General features: G+C 31.1%; 2 protein-coding genes across 4 annotated transcripts; one reads left to right on the forward strand and one right to left on the reverse strand.

Moving 5' to 3' along the window:
- Nucleotides 1–779: 779 nt before the first annotated feature.
- On the reverse strand, nt 780–4166 carry LOC131937471 (haloacid dehalogenase-like hydrolase domain-containing protein 3). Of its 2 annotated transcripts, none has more exons than XM_059294942.1 (5): nt 4109–4166; nt 2676–2828; nt 2069–2298; nt 1706–1873; nt 780–1564 (listed from the first exon to the last, which is right to left on the reverse strand). In XM_059294942.1, exons 2-5 carry the CDS (start codon nt 2821–2823, stop codon nt 1358–1360), a joined length of 753 nt encoding a protein of 250 aa, XP_059150925.1. In that variant the 5' UTR covers nt 2824–2828; nt 4109–4166; the 3' UTR covers nt 780–1357. The 2 variants fall into 2 exon arrangements, with proteins under 2 accessions (XP_059150925.1, XP_059150926.1); XM_059294943.1 differs by having other exon boundaries at nt 4104–4165.
- A 63-nt stretch (nt 4167–4229) lies between these two features.
- LOC131937480 (uncharacterized) lies at nt 4230–13436 on the forward strand. 2 transcript variants are annotated; one of them, XM_059294959.1, is made up of 18 exons: nt 4230–4476; nt 4924–5030; nt 5662–5712; nt 6944–7058; nt 7402–7475; nt 7656–7780; nt 8026–8079; nt 8362–8440; nt 8654–8735; nt 9263–9383; nt 9849–9931; nt 10100–10163; nt 10442–10570; nt 10673–10733; nt 11071–11188; nt 11400–11544; nt 11843–11926; nt 12025–13436. In XM_059294959.1, the coding sequence occupies exons 1-18, from the start codon at nt 4430–4432 to the stop codon at nt 12175–12177; spliced, it is 1692 nt and encodes a 563-aa protein (XP_059150942.1). In that variant the 5' UTR covers nt 4230–4429; the 3' UTR covers nt 12178–13436. The 2 variants fall into 2 exon arrangements, with proteins under 2 accessions (XP_059150942.1, XP_059150943.1); XM_059294960.1 differs by lacking the exon at nt 5662–5712.
- Nucleotides 13437–13653: the final 217 nt, after the last annotated feature.

The following is a 13653-nucleotide window of genomic DNA, read 5'->3' on the forward strand; positions in this document are numbered from 1 at the left end:
ACCAAGCTTCTAAAGCAGACCAAATGCCCGCCACATGATATTTAAAAACCGTACGCCGTCAACACGCTAGTCAGGAATTGGGAAAGCTTCATACGCCTGTACAGTACGCAGTGACACCAACGCTCAAGTATCCCCTGATAAAACAAAAATGTTCATAAAATCCCCAACATCAGCTGTGGATACCCTGACGAAGAAAGTGGTAACGAATCCAAGCGAACCGTGTTCACTTCAGGCTGGTATCTCCCTCAGCCAATCAGACATCGCGAAACCCTAAACTGTCAACATCGCTTGACAGTCTGAAAGTTGGCCAGTATAATATTATCTCAGTGGCGTCGCTAGGTAGGGTGTCACCCGGTGCGGCACTTCATGGTGTCACCTCCCCCCCTTGAACGAAACATAATTTATATAGAAAATATATACTTTTACCAGTGTCCGACCCCCCCCCCCCCCCCCCCCCCGAAATTTTAATCCTGTCCCCTCTGAGAAAAAGTCTGGAAGAAACACTGCACTGAATTAGCCTTATTTGCGAAAATTAATTCAATTGAATGTATGACTGCAAGGAGAACTAATAATTTCATAAATAAAATCAAAGGCACAAGGCCACTTGTGTTGGGTACTGTTTCAATTTTTTCAATTTTTCTCTCCCACCCCCTCCGCCCATGATAACTTTTTTAAAGTGGCCCTTATTAGAAGAGCCCACTAAGAAGCTAAACCGCTGCCCAAACATACACATTGAGTGATAGACGAACAAAATTTGTGAAAGATTTAATTTTTATTTGAAACAACAAAAATTAACATCACTATCAGTACATTACAATTATACATAACAAAAATCAATGGTAGTAAGTAAAATAATACTTATCGGATTCAATAAAAATTACCTATTGAATTTTTGCAATCAATCAAGCCAGTTTAGATATTTCATTTTGCCTGCATATATTCTGCTATAACTTGCAGTAAAAAAGGTTCACATTTATATAGCATTTTAATAATTTTTTTCACCAACTTGGTCAGTAACCTACTAGTTACTTTGTGACTAATTATTTTATAAGCATCATATTAGACCAGAACTAACACATGAAATATTTTCTAAGAAACAACTATTGTAAATTGGTAATATTTAAAACAAACTACAATTAGTCGTAAAATGACATCAGGTACATGAATCCTATTTCTGTTTATAGGTGTCACTTCTCTACTGCAGGTATGTAGACTATGATAATAAAAAAGATAGAGTAAGCGATTTTTTTTAAAAAAATACGAGCATTGCCATTTAAACTAAAAAAATCTAAATCCACAGCCAACAGAATCAAATCCTAATTATCTTTCTTTTTTAAACCATAAAATCAACCAGGTATCAAGACTTATGAGTGTGAAATCTTGGGCGGATGGCGCTGACAAAATCTGCGATGCAGTCTACCACCAGGCTCTGGTCTATGGAAGTTTGGTCAGCACCAGGGGTTCTCAGAAGATAAGCTCCCATCCCCACATCCTGAGCACCAATAAAATCTTTTTTCAAACTGTCCCCAAAGTGTACAGACTCCTCAGGCAAACAATTTGCAGCCTGTTGAAAAAAAAACACATTAAAAAACTTTCAACTTTACTCCCAAATATAATCTATATTCACACTTAATCCTGCCTATCTATGAAATGTGTTAAAATTTAACTTGCTGTAGTAAAAAATTGTTAAAAGGTAAACTCTGACCTTTAACGCTTGTTGGAAAATGTAGCTGTCCGGTTTCTCAACACCAACAACATACGATGGTAAAACAAAGTCAAAGTAATGCCGCATGTTCATGGTCAATAGCACTTTATAAAGTCGATGATCCCAGTTGGAAATCACACCAAGTTTTACTTTATATTGCCGAAGATCCTGATGATGAGACGGAAAAATATTAATGTGACTTTAAATAAAAATAGATATAATACCTCCATTAATTTTAACTATTGTAAAATAATGTATACATTTTACAGAGTTTAAAAAAAAAATATAGGCCTATTTACTTTAGACTTTAAAAATTATTCAGTTCTTTAACTATTTCTAATTGTCAATTCCACATTTCTTTACTTTGATTGCTTCAAGAGCACCTGGCAAAAATTCCCATGCTTTAGGAGTAGTAAAATGATAGTATAAATCATTGGCCACTTTGTCTAATATGTCATCTGTTAGCCTGCTGTCAACACTTTGAAAACAATCTTTAACAAGCAAGGCCCACCAAACTTTTGACGGCATCGCATTTTGTGCCCCAAAGTTTGGATACTTGCTTGAGTAATGCTTGTAGTATTTCAAAAAGAGACCTACAAAGCAAATTATTTGAAATATTATCAAAACTTTTTTTAACATTCAATGAAAAATAATAATGGCAAAAAAATGCAAACATTTGTTTTGTAATTTTTCAAGTTCATTTTGAAATACTTCATTCATGTCAACTAAAAACCCAATCTTAAATAATATACATATTAAAATTAATTTATGGCGAACAGTAACAGGGTATAAAAATAGGTTTTTATGAATACATATCTATGTATTGAGTGATGTCTACAGTCAAGTCAGAAATGCTAAAAAAAATAAGAGTGAATGATTAGGTTAGGGGTAGGATTATTGTAAAGATATTATAACAACAATATATGACTTTAATAGAAATGAATGAGTTTTTAAAAGTACATAGAATTACCTGTTAGTACGTCCTCCTCTATGTGTATTCCATGCTTGCGACCAATACTTGCATAATGAAGCCCAGGAGAGCCAGCCACTTTGATTAGAGTATTTGTAACATCTAAAGTCACTAGTTTCAGTAGCGCTGTTCCAATGTTTCTGGTCATATTTTCTTCAAATAATTATTAATTAAAGAATTATTTTTCTAATTGAACACATCTGATGAATAATAAATAGTTTTAGTTTTAAGAAATTAATAGAAATTGCTAGATCGGGTGTCACACCCCGCCCTCCCCCTCAACAAAAAAGTATCAGTTTATTTATATGGAGGGGGCGACACAATTGCAACAATATGTGTGCACACACATTAATCTGCCTATTAATTCAAGTTGAATCAAGCATCGTTTTCTTGTAAATTATTAGATATGTCACCCCCACCTCAGTAGTTGATTGCTATATCAGTATTGAAAATTCTCTAGTCTGTTACAGTGTTACTACTAATACAGCTGTATGACTATTATGCGCAACATTGTTTTCACTAATAGTAATAGTAGGCCTAATTATTAGTAGCCTAAAATAATGGACACCAGCGAGAAAAGTCTCAAAGGTATTTGAGAGGTGTATAAATTCATTTAAAAATCATGCACAGCGTAGTTACAATTAATATGGTTATAAAATCCTGCCTGTCTGGTTTTTTTCGGACTTTACTAAAGATTGGATGTATTTGATGTTTATAATATTTTCGGTAACTAAATAAAAATTAAAAAAAAAGCAAAAACAATTTGGTTTTCACGTGTAATGGCGACATAAACAATGGCATCCTGGATAGGCCGTCATAGATTTATTGTACACATTGTAAGCTAAAAATAGAAAACTAGGTCATGGGGTTTTAAATTTGCATTGTTATTTAAAAACTTGATCTGCAAAGTTTTGTAAACAAATAGTTATCGATCACTAAGTTACTGTACAGCCAATCAATATTTGTCTTACGAAAGTGAAACATCCGGTTATAACTTAGGCTTGATGAAAATAAATAGAAATGTAGCCTTAAACTCAACAAATTATTTTCAAGTTCTCTAGATTTGTAACTTTTATAGCATTAATTCTAAGAATATAGGCCTAAAATTTCTAAATTAATTTTAGGCTTAAGTTTTTATTTTTTATTTTTTTTTACGTTCTAAATCTAAAAAGCACGTTTTTATTCCATGTCAACAATATTATGGATTATGGAAGGAATCTCGTCAACGTCAACTCGCTCGCCTCCATTTAGCAGATTTATGTCCAAAATGGTGTCACCCGGTGCGGTCCACACCTCCGCCTCGCGACGTCTATGCTTTGCATAATTCAACAAAATTTAAATAAGTTTACTTTCTTTACTTATACTTATAATACTAGGCATCGACTCCTTAGGCCTTAAAGTCTTAAAGGCGCCACAAGACACACTTACCCTACCTACTCTCTAGCAGCATCCCCAGGACCAAAAATTCATTAAAAATGGCTAGGCCTAGAATCTAGCAGTAAAAAAACAAACATTTTGCTGGTTTCCCCAAGAAGAAGATTTAATACTGTAGAACTAAACAGCTGATAGAAATAAGTGCAAATAACAATATTATTATTAGATTAGATTTAGATCTAATCTAGATCTAGTATATAAGTATAAGGATTACACAGCATTTTCAGCCAAACAAATCAGGGCCCAAATGATGCGTATTTTAGTTAGAATATAGATCTAGTTATAAACGAAAATTCATCGAGTTTTCAAATATTTCCTGAATGGCAAAAGAAAGTACTGATTACAGAATTTTTGGATCATACACACGGTAAAATTACTAGATCTAGATCTAGATTTAAATTAGTTAGGCCTAGTAGTTACTATAGATTTATAGATCTACTATTAGACTAAATTCAAGTAGGCTAAACACACACAATCATGAGACAATGCCAACACTTAAACTACAGTGATTTTCAGGCCTACTACTAGAAATCTAGTAACTAGTTCATATGTGTTATGTGTACTAGATTCTAGTAACAGTATGAGTATGTATTAATGTAACTATTCAACAGTTGACAGATAAACAAAACATACTTTATAAAATTAAATAGATACTATATACATATACGTATAGGCTACATATATTTTAAGTACCAATTAGGCCTAAGTACTAAATTAAAACAACTAGGCCTACCTCTATTCTATTTTTTTTCTCGAAATCTTTAAGACTTTAAATAGCACATTTTTAAAAGATTGTTGTTGTTTCCTCTTATAGGCAGCTCTACAATATTTTCAAAAAATATGATGACAATGACAGAATACAGAAATGCAACTTACGAAAGGCTTTTAATGATTTGCAGCTGTATCCCTCTCACTCTCAAAGTAAGTCTTTATATAATACTAACAATTCACTATAGCTCAAATTACTGTGTGGAGTGGCCTAGCGGTAGAGAACTGGACTGCTAACCTGTAAGTCTTGAATATGAATCCGGGTTCAAGTCAGTAGAATGTCCCTGTGTCCACGCAGCTCTGATGGGTACCTAACTCACTTTAGGGTAAGTAAATGTTGATGGGCATAGTGCTGACCACATTCTCCTTTCATATGCCGAGGTCACAGAAACAAGTCAACTCTACTTCACTTGCCCTGTAGACTGTCAGGTTTGAAAGGGAACTTTTACAAATCACTGTGCTCCTAACAGTTATATTGTTAAAATTGACAGTACTTTGAGAGTAACTGACAAACATTTCAACATTTCATCAGACCCATATGGAAATGATGTATCATCATCTAGACAAGATATATGATTGTGAGGATATCAGAACAATACTAAAATTCCAAATCATACATAAAATAATACTCAAGAGCTTAAAGATAAGAAAAAAAATCAATCTGTTTCATGTTCAAAACTTAACTGGACATTCAGAAGAACTCTTCAAAATCTTTTACTTGGGTGTACTATTGTATAGCTTCTAAAAAGTTAAGATTTTGTTTCTCTCTTTCCTGGGCCAATAGTTGATGAAATGGTGCACTGGGCTGAAGAGTTTGGAAGTGCTTGCAGCTCAGGTTATCTTTCATTATTGACCAGTTTTGCTTCGGCTGCTAATATAGTTTAACATTCTCAACATCAGTTGTACTAATCTTGTTACTTTTATGTCATTAGTTTTTCCACAGTTGTTACTGATGTTTTCAACTTGATAATGTGGCTTGGTTTTATTTCACTAGCAATTGTTTTTTAATGAAAGGGAATGTTTATCACACTGTCAGAAAAGTGTCTCCTGTGTGCATTAAAAATTGCTTGAAAAATAACAAAAAATTTATTTAGAACAGTATTTTGTTTAAGAACTTCATTACAATTTCACAAAGACAGGATTTATTATAAGGATAGGGAGACACATTCCTCACAGTACTAATAACATTTGGCAGATGTCAATGTAAAAAAAACCAACCTAACAAATATTTTTTAATTGTTTTTAATTTTATTAGAAATCTTACACCAAACTTTGAAACTCATAGATTTGATTTCTCATGGAAACTGTATCATACTATCGGTTTCAGGGATTTCTATTTTGGATTTTTATTTATAATTGAAATGCTGACACAACAAGCTTTTGTTATAAAAAAAACTAATTGTATTACATAGCTGCAAATAATTTATGCATTAAGTGTTTTCAAATATGTATTCATAAATAATACATTTATGTAATCAATTGCTTTATTAATGTTGCAGTTAAAGATGAAGCCATTTTGTCCTTCCATATCCATTCATGTCAATTCAAAATGCAATTTATGTTTGCCAAATAGAATATGCTTTTAAGCTCTAATTAATAACATTTTAAAGTAAAATAAACATCCTTTTTGGACATTAAAATATTTAAACTTAGTACATTCATAAATATTTTTTAAACATGGACACCTGATCAAAGCAGGCCAATTATTTACAATTAACCTCTTTAACAAACTATATATCTATATAATTTAGAAATATTTTGTAATTTAGAGATTTGTCATATTTGGCGCAAGCTGTTACTATTTGTGAGTTAGAATGTTATTCCTGATCAACTATTGATAATGTAGCCTACAGGAGCCTTTTTTTCAACACCACCATCTTAAGATCCCTAGGATATTTACCTTAAAAAATTCCTGCAAACACTAACAATAAAATACATTAAGGAACATAATAACATATGCCTAAAATATAGTTAACACATATGTATTTCCTTCAAGTAAAAAAAACAAACTTGGATCTATGAGTTATTTTATGCATGAAATACAAGATTAATTTTGTGTTTGGCAGTTCAAGAAATGGTGCATTGTGCTGTAGAATACGGGAGTCCCTGTGATGCTGATTTTGTAACTTTTGGTGAATTTTGTGTTTTGGTGGATGAGCTTCAGCATCATTATGAGATAGGGTATGTATTCCAGCCTCAGATAATAAAGTATTTATTCAAGTTAAGATTATGTAGTTTTCCAACCCTAACTATACTCATTTTGTTTATGTATGTCTATATAACATATAGCATTACTAAAAAAATATTAGCGTTTTCTTGTGCATTTGTTATGTTGAAGGTTTACTCTCTATTGATAAGGTTGTTTGGGGAGAATTAAATCACCAACTTAAAAGTGGACAACTGTCTAACTTTACTATTAATAAATAGAATTGTATATACTGGATAAACATTGTTAAATGATGTAGAGGTAATTGGAAACAGTTTTTAGCATCTAATGTATAATTTGACTATTGTTTTATTACAGGGCTCCAGTGACCCTACCCAAGTCTCTAATACGCAATAAGAGTGGTGGCTTTTCTGTGCGTCGAGCAAGGAAAGGTTAGTGATAAAAGTTCATGAATTTTTATTACTGAATTATTGGTCTTTTTAGCTTGCAATTAAATACACTCATGAAATTATTTAAAATTATTTTTTATTCATTATGTAATAAGTAATAAAGTTTTATTTGCAAATAAAAAAATATTATAGATAAGTTGTCAAATCTTTGATAAAATCTAGAGAGTTTGGCCAATTTCCAAGTGTTTCTTGGTGGATCATGTGGATGTACCCACAACCCCACAACATGGCGTCATGATATAGCCATCCCATTCCTGAAGAAAGAGAACATCACATTCTATAACCCTGTAAGCATCTCTAAAACCAAGAATTTTCTCTCATCTGTTAATTTTTAGAATTGTTTAAAATATTTCCTAAAACTAGCAGTAATGTAATTTTATAAAATTTTGTCGTAAAAAGTATCTTGTAAAATATAAACTGCTCTTTTTGAAAATGTAAATGACTGTTTTTTAATGAAGTAAACACAAGTTTAAAAAAAAATACACTATGCACTATTTCCTAATTTGTTTATGGTTGAAACTTCTGTTCACAGCAAGTCAATACATGGAGACCTGAACTAGTGGAGTTGGAAGACAGAGCAAAAAATGTAAGTGGCATTTTATTTATGTTGCACCTTTTGAGGGAAATAAAATCAAAACAAATAATTATGTTTGATTGTTACATTCCATGTTATTTTTGCTTTGAAAGTAATTTCCATCTTCAAATAAAAGCTTTTTTTAAAAAATATATTTTGGAAACGTAGTATTTAATGAGTCTTTATTATTTTAAAGCTGTTGTTACAATTTTTCTGGGATTTTTTTCTGTTCCCTGATTTTGTCACTCAAAAAAGTTCTTAAAATTAATCTTAATTCATTTTTCTGTGAAACAGGTTGCAGAGTTACTTTTCTTTGTAATAGATAACAAAACAAGATCAGTCGTGTCCCTTTGTGAAATTGCTTATTTAGTAGGTCAGTAATTTATAGATTTGTACTACCTTTACCATAGTTTGAAGAGAATTTTATGTATTAAACGAGAATTTTATGTATTAAAACTGCTTACAGTTTAAACATCATTCTACTAGCATCATATTAATCTACTTTTAAATGTCTTTAAAATACTTATTCATTTAATACTTGTGCTACTTTAAAAATTTTGACTCCAAAAAAAAAACATGTTTACAGGATGTGGCCGACAAATTATTGTTGTGTTCAGTGCATTCAATTCAGAAGTGAAGGAAGTCTCACTAGAGAAGACAACTGAGCGGTAAAAATTTGTGAATCTATATTTTCACCATTCCATACGAACTAATGCCGTCTGACATAACCTTTCAAATTTCCCATATTTATCATTTGTGCATCTGACACAAGTTATTTTACATTGTGACAATATATATGTTGCGTAGCAATGTATCATTGTTTTGAATCCCTAGTATTATTTAAATTCTAAAACACCTTATTAGTCATTAACTAAAGCTAAGGAAGATGGATGGACATTATACCATAGCTAAGGCTAAATACTATGATTAATCTTTCTTTTTTTGCACCATTGATATCAGGTTAAAATAAGCAACTTGAGATGCTAAATGAGAAGAATATAGCTCTCTGTGAAACTATTTTTAAAAAATTCAGTTAACTCAATGTTTACACATAGTTACAGTATATGCTTTAAATAACGTATATGTAACTGTAATTATTTAGAACAACTTAATTAAATTTAAAATTATCAAACATTCTTGTAAAAAGAATCTTACAAAGATAATTTTACATTGACTTTCTATTTAATCTTAACAGTGAACGTGAAGATATCACTCGAGCCCGCAATGTTTTGATGGACATCATTGAACGCAATAGTATTCCAGTCTTCTCTGATATTGAACTGGCCTTGAAGTGTGCAGCACTTCACCTGAAGCAGGTAGGGCTTGTTTAGTTAAGGTGTTACAGATAGGTAGAACTTTAATGACTTGTTTTGCTATGGTATTACAAGCAGGTAAGGCTTTGGTGACTTGTTTATTCATGTTATTACAAACAGCTGACTAGAAATTAGGTAGGGCTATGTTGATTTATTTAACTATGGTTTTACAAACAGGTAAGGCTTTGGCGACTTGTTTATTCATGCTATTACAAACAGCTGACTAAAATTTATGTAGGGCTATGTTGATTTGTTTAATTATGGCTTTACAAAAAGTCAAAGTGGAGTAAATTTGTCAGGTAAATACTATAGGTCTTTTCATAATGAAGCAATATCTAAATATTGTATTTAATGATCTAGTATTTTAATGTCAGTAATTACTATAGTGTAGAGCCTCTTCAAAATGTTCTATTTGGTAATGTTTTCCCTTGTGACAGCCTGATTTTAATTGTCTCCCTTCCTTTACAGGGCATCAAAGTTCAGGACTTGACATTGCAGCATGGTGCCATGCCAGCCAAATATGGACACATCCTTGTTGGGGAAGCTTTACTGTAAGTCTTTAAACATTTAACTAGCATCATGTTTAACCATTTTCCTTCTATATTTCTGTTTTTTCTAAATATAACATCGCAGATATAATCTTTTTCAACATTATATACGAATTGTAAAAATAACCTCACCATTCATTTATTTTATTCATAATCTCATCCATGTTTTAGAAAACTTAGAGAATCTTTCAACTCTATTACTGGAACTAAAGAAGGAAATATGAATAAAGAAGATGTAAGTATACATATATTTTTTTTAAATTAACTTCACAATATAAGTAGATTGAACTATTTAACAGATAAATTGAGTGATGTAATGTTCTAAAAATTGAGAAAAAAATTATTCCTCTGAATTCCTGTTGCATTTGAAACAAAATTATAAAAGTTTAAAAATAAGCCAATTTCATAAAATACTAGGGAATTTAAGTTATTTCTGTTGCTATTAATTTTGACAAATTACCTTGAGTTAGTATTTAAAATAGAATAACCTGAGCTAATGCTTATTGTTTTCAGTTGCGTCTTGGCTACCGGTGTTACACAGGTGAGGATTTGAGTGTTTCCTGGTTGCAGAACCAACGTCCAGCCCAACATACTTTCACATTTGAGGAATTCTGTGCCATAGTCACAGAGTACAAGAGAAAGGTAAGAAATTTACTCCTTGATTTTAAACTGGGGCTTGTAACATGCAGAGCTTAAATATAAAGAATTTTGTCAAATTTTAAAAGATCTGTTTGTATTTGACAGAGGCCATCTGTGGCCACAGTCTTAGCCCACAAATTTGTGGCTCCGATATCTTGGCTCATGGGTAAGGAAATCAACATACTTTGTAATGTTTAAATAACAAGTAAACTCAATTAGTGTGTCAAATATATAATTAATATTAATCAATAATTGTAAATAGGGTAATGTTTTAATGATGAATTTTTATATTAATGGTTTTCTTATAAATTTTAGAGACTGGTTCTAGTTCTAGGTTGAATTAATAATTATTTTTTAAAATTAGCATTGTAAGAGTATAAAATTGTGTAAACACTCCTTGTCTAATGTAATGCTAAGTTTGCGTTTCATGTTTTGTATTGAAACTGCGACTAATCGTTTATTAATTTAGCAAAGTCGATAGTAATATACCACCTATTCTGCAGCTAAATTTAAGGGCAACAATGAGCCATGTGAAAACACAGAGGAAGTTTATGATGTCTATTTAGGTGGAAGTTGTGGTGAGGCCAACTGGCGTGAGGACCTGGCCATCCCATTACTTAAGTAAATATGAAGGCTTTTTTTCATCACATTGGATGTTTTTAAAAATATCTAATGAATAACTTATTTGTCTGTAAATTGATCTGGCCTATTACTATCCTATTACTAAGAAATTTAAATATAAAAGCTGTTATTTAAAAAAATATGATACATTGTATGATTACTTTTTTTTTTTTTAAATATTCTTTAAATTTAAAAAAATTTGTATTTCCAGGAGGGAGGGTATATCATATCTGAATCCTCTGGTGACAAAATGGAGTGACTATCTGATCCCCATGCAAGCTGCAGAGAGGGAAAAGTGTCGTCTGCTCTTGTTTATCATAGCAGACTGCACTAGGGCTATTGGCGCTATGGTGGAGGTTAGTTTGTAAACATTTTAATTTTATAATGTGTATAGAAATATAGGGTACAGAAATATCAGGGTAGTCATACTTTATCAAGGGCTTTTAGGTAGGTTAAAATACTGTCCTTGCTATTGAATGCTCTATGTCCTTGGTGTTATGGCATTCTATATATTTTGTGATTTTCCTATATTTCTGTTTAGCAATCTGTCCACAGTACTGGATAGGATTACCACAACAGGCTACATTTCTATTTATATTAAATAAATTTTTAAATACATAAAATATGTAAATTAATGGTCAGATAACTCCCTAGGCTGGCTACTATATTGGAAGAGGCTGTCGTGTGATATTATGCTTGGAAAAACTCAAGCCCTACACAACTATTGCTGGTGAAGAGGTTTGAAAGATTTTATTTCATTTTTTATTTATTTTAGACAACCTGTAAAAGCTTTATTTGATCCATAAATTATATTTGAATTTTTTTTACTGTTTTAGATAACAGAAAAAGCTCTCCAAGATTACAGTCGTGGGCGTATTTACCTAAGTGACATGGCCAGCCGAGAAGGGGCACCTGTGTTTGAAAACATCAGCGATAGTTTAGAATCGGCTGTTAAAACAATAAGAAAACTGAACCATGCGAGCTGTTAGGTATTAGTAGACCAGTTTTGTGGTTGCGACCCACTGACCTATTTTTTATGCACATTTGCTATTCAGCTTTACTGAATGTTTTTATCAGGTTATTTAGATTAATTAATATTATTATCTCATATCAATCAATTCCATATTTAAAGTGTGTATTAATTGTACTGTTGCATGTATTTGATAGTAAATTCAATAGCTATAACTAGTATAACTGTTTAATTCATTTTTAAAGTAATTTGGAAAAATAAATATGCTGCCAATAGTATTTTTAAAATTTAGCATTCATAATTATTATTAAAGAAAATAACTGTTATTAAGAAATATTAAGCTTTTAGTTTATTTTGGATAAACATTAAAGGTGAGCTTAGCATGTAGTTTCTATATCATTTTCTTGTTTCTATATCCTTTGAATTCCCTTAACCCCTTTTAGTTGATTTTTTTGTTTTACACTATTGCTATTTAGACACTTAAAAATAGATATATTCAAATGCTTGCACTATCCATATCATTGTGCACATTTACTGTTTAATGTTTTATATTTTGTTAGGATAAAATTGTATTATTGCTGTAGAATTGCTAAGAGGCTCAGCTTTAAATAGGCCAAATATACCTCGTTTTTAACTCGAAAACTGCACTAACAAGTGAGATGTATATTTTTGTTAATTCACTGTGCTTCAAATTGTACGTTTTCTTTTTCATAATTCACAACCTTTTGGATTTTTTAATGGCACATTTTATTGTAAATTATGCAGTACAAAATCTGGCTTATATTATTGATCACATTTTCCTCTATTTAACCCACTATGGTTTTATTTTGTTTTCTTCTTTATGGGAATTATTTCTACTGTTATAAAGTGGACATTTTTTTTTGTCAATTTATTTCCTTGATGCTCATTTTTTTTTCATTATTTTCTCACCCAAATAAATATGGGAGGTAACTTTGAAAGATTCGTTTGCTAACTTTATTATCATTGGATATTTTTAAATTATACTTTTGTTTGAAATGTGTTCTGGTGTTACTAGGCTCAGGTAGATGTTGCTTGTACATATCACATTATTGTTTAACAGATAAACCCAATATTCTGTGATCACTTTGTTTCTTTAAGATTTTGTACCAGAATTTTTTTATATTTTTATTTCTGACTATTGTACAATATGAAATTGTTTACATTTTAAGTAAGACATACTTAAGAGCATTGATTAAATATTTCTGTGTCTCTTAGTATAATGTATTTACCTCTAGTTTTTTTTACTAGTTTGTCAAATGCAAGCTTTAAAAAAAATACATTTTTTGAAAATATTTTTAAAATTGTTCCTTTTTATTTTTAAGAACTTTTATGTCAGTACACACTTGTCTAATTATGGTGGTGTTTGAACTTTGACCCATGTCTACAGATGGCAGTTATTGAAATCTGGCCACATGACATCACAATAATAAAGATACTAACAAAAAAATTAGCAAAGAACTGTACAACTTTTGGT

The sequence above is a fragment of the Physella acuta genome, unplaced genomic scaffold (genome assembly GCF_028476545.2).
Source record: "Physella acuta isolate Inbredline_101_S28 unplaced genomic scaffold, ASM2847654v3 ptg000211l, whole genome shotgun sequence".
NCBI classification, from domain to species: Eukaryota; Metazoa; Mollusca; class Gastropoda; family Physidae; genus Physella; species Physella acuta.

Coding starts and splice junctions, on each gene's coding strand:
- LOC131937471 (XM_059294942.1), bottom strand. CDS start 2,823: ATGACCAGAAACATTGGAACAGCGCTACTGAAACTAGTGACTTTAGAT. Junction 1,874..2,068: donor GTGCTCTTGAAGCAATCAAA/GTAAAGAAATGT, acceptor TCTCATCATCAG/GATCTTCGGCAATATAAAGT. Junction 1,565..1,705: donor TTTTCCAACAAGCGTTAAAG/GTCAGAGTTTAC, acceptor TTTTTTCAACAG/GCTGCAAATTGTTTGCCTGA.
- LOC131937480 (XM_059294959.1), top strand. CDS start 4,430: ATGGCAAAAGAAAGTACTGATTACAGAATTTTTGGATCATACACACG. Junction 7,781..8,025: donor ACATCACATTCTATAACCCT/GTAAGCATCTCT, acceptor TTCTGTTCACAG/CAAGTCAATACATGGAGACC. Junction 8,736..9,262: donor CTAGAGAAGACAACTGAGCG/GTAAAAATTTGT, acceptor TAATCTTAACAG/TGAACGTGAAGATATCACTC.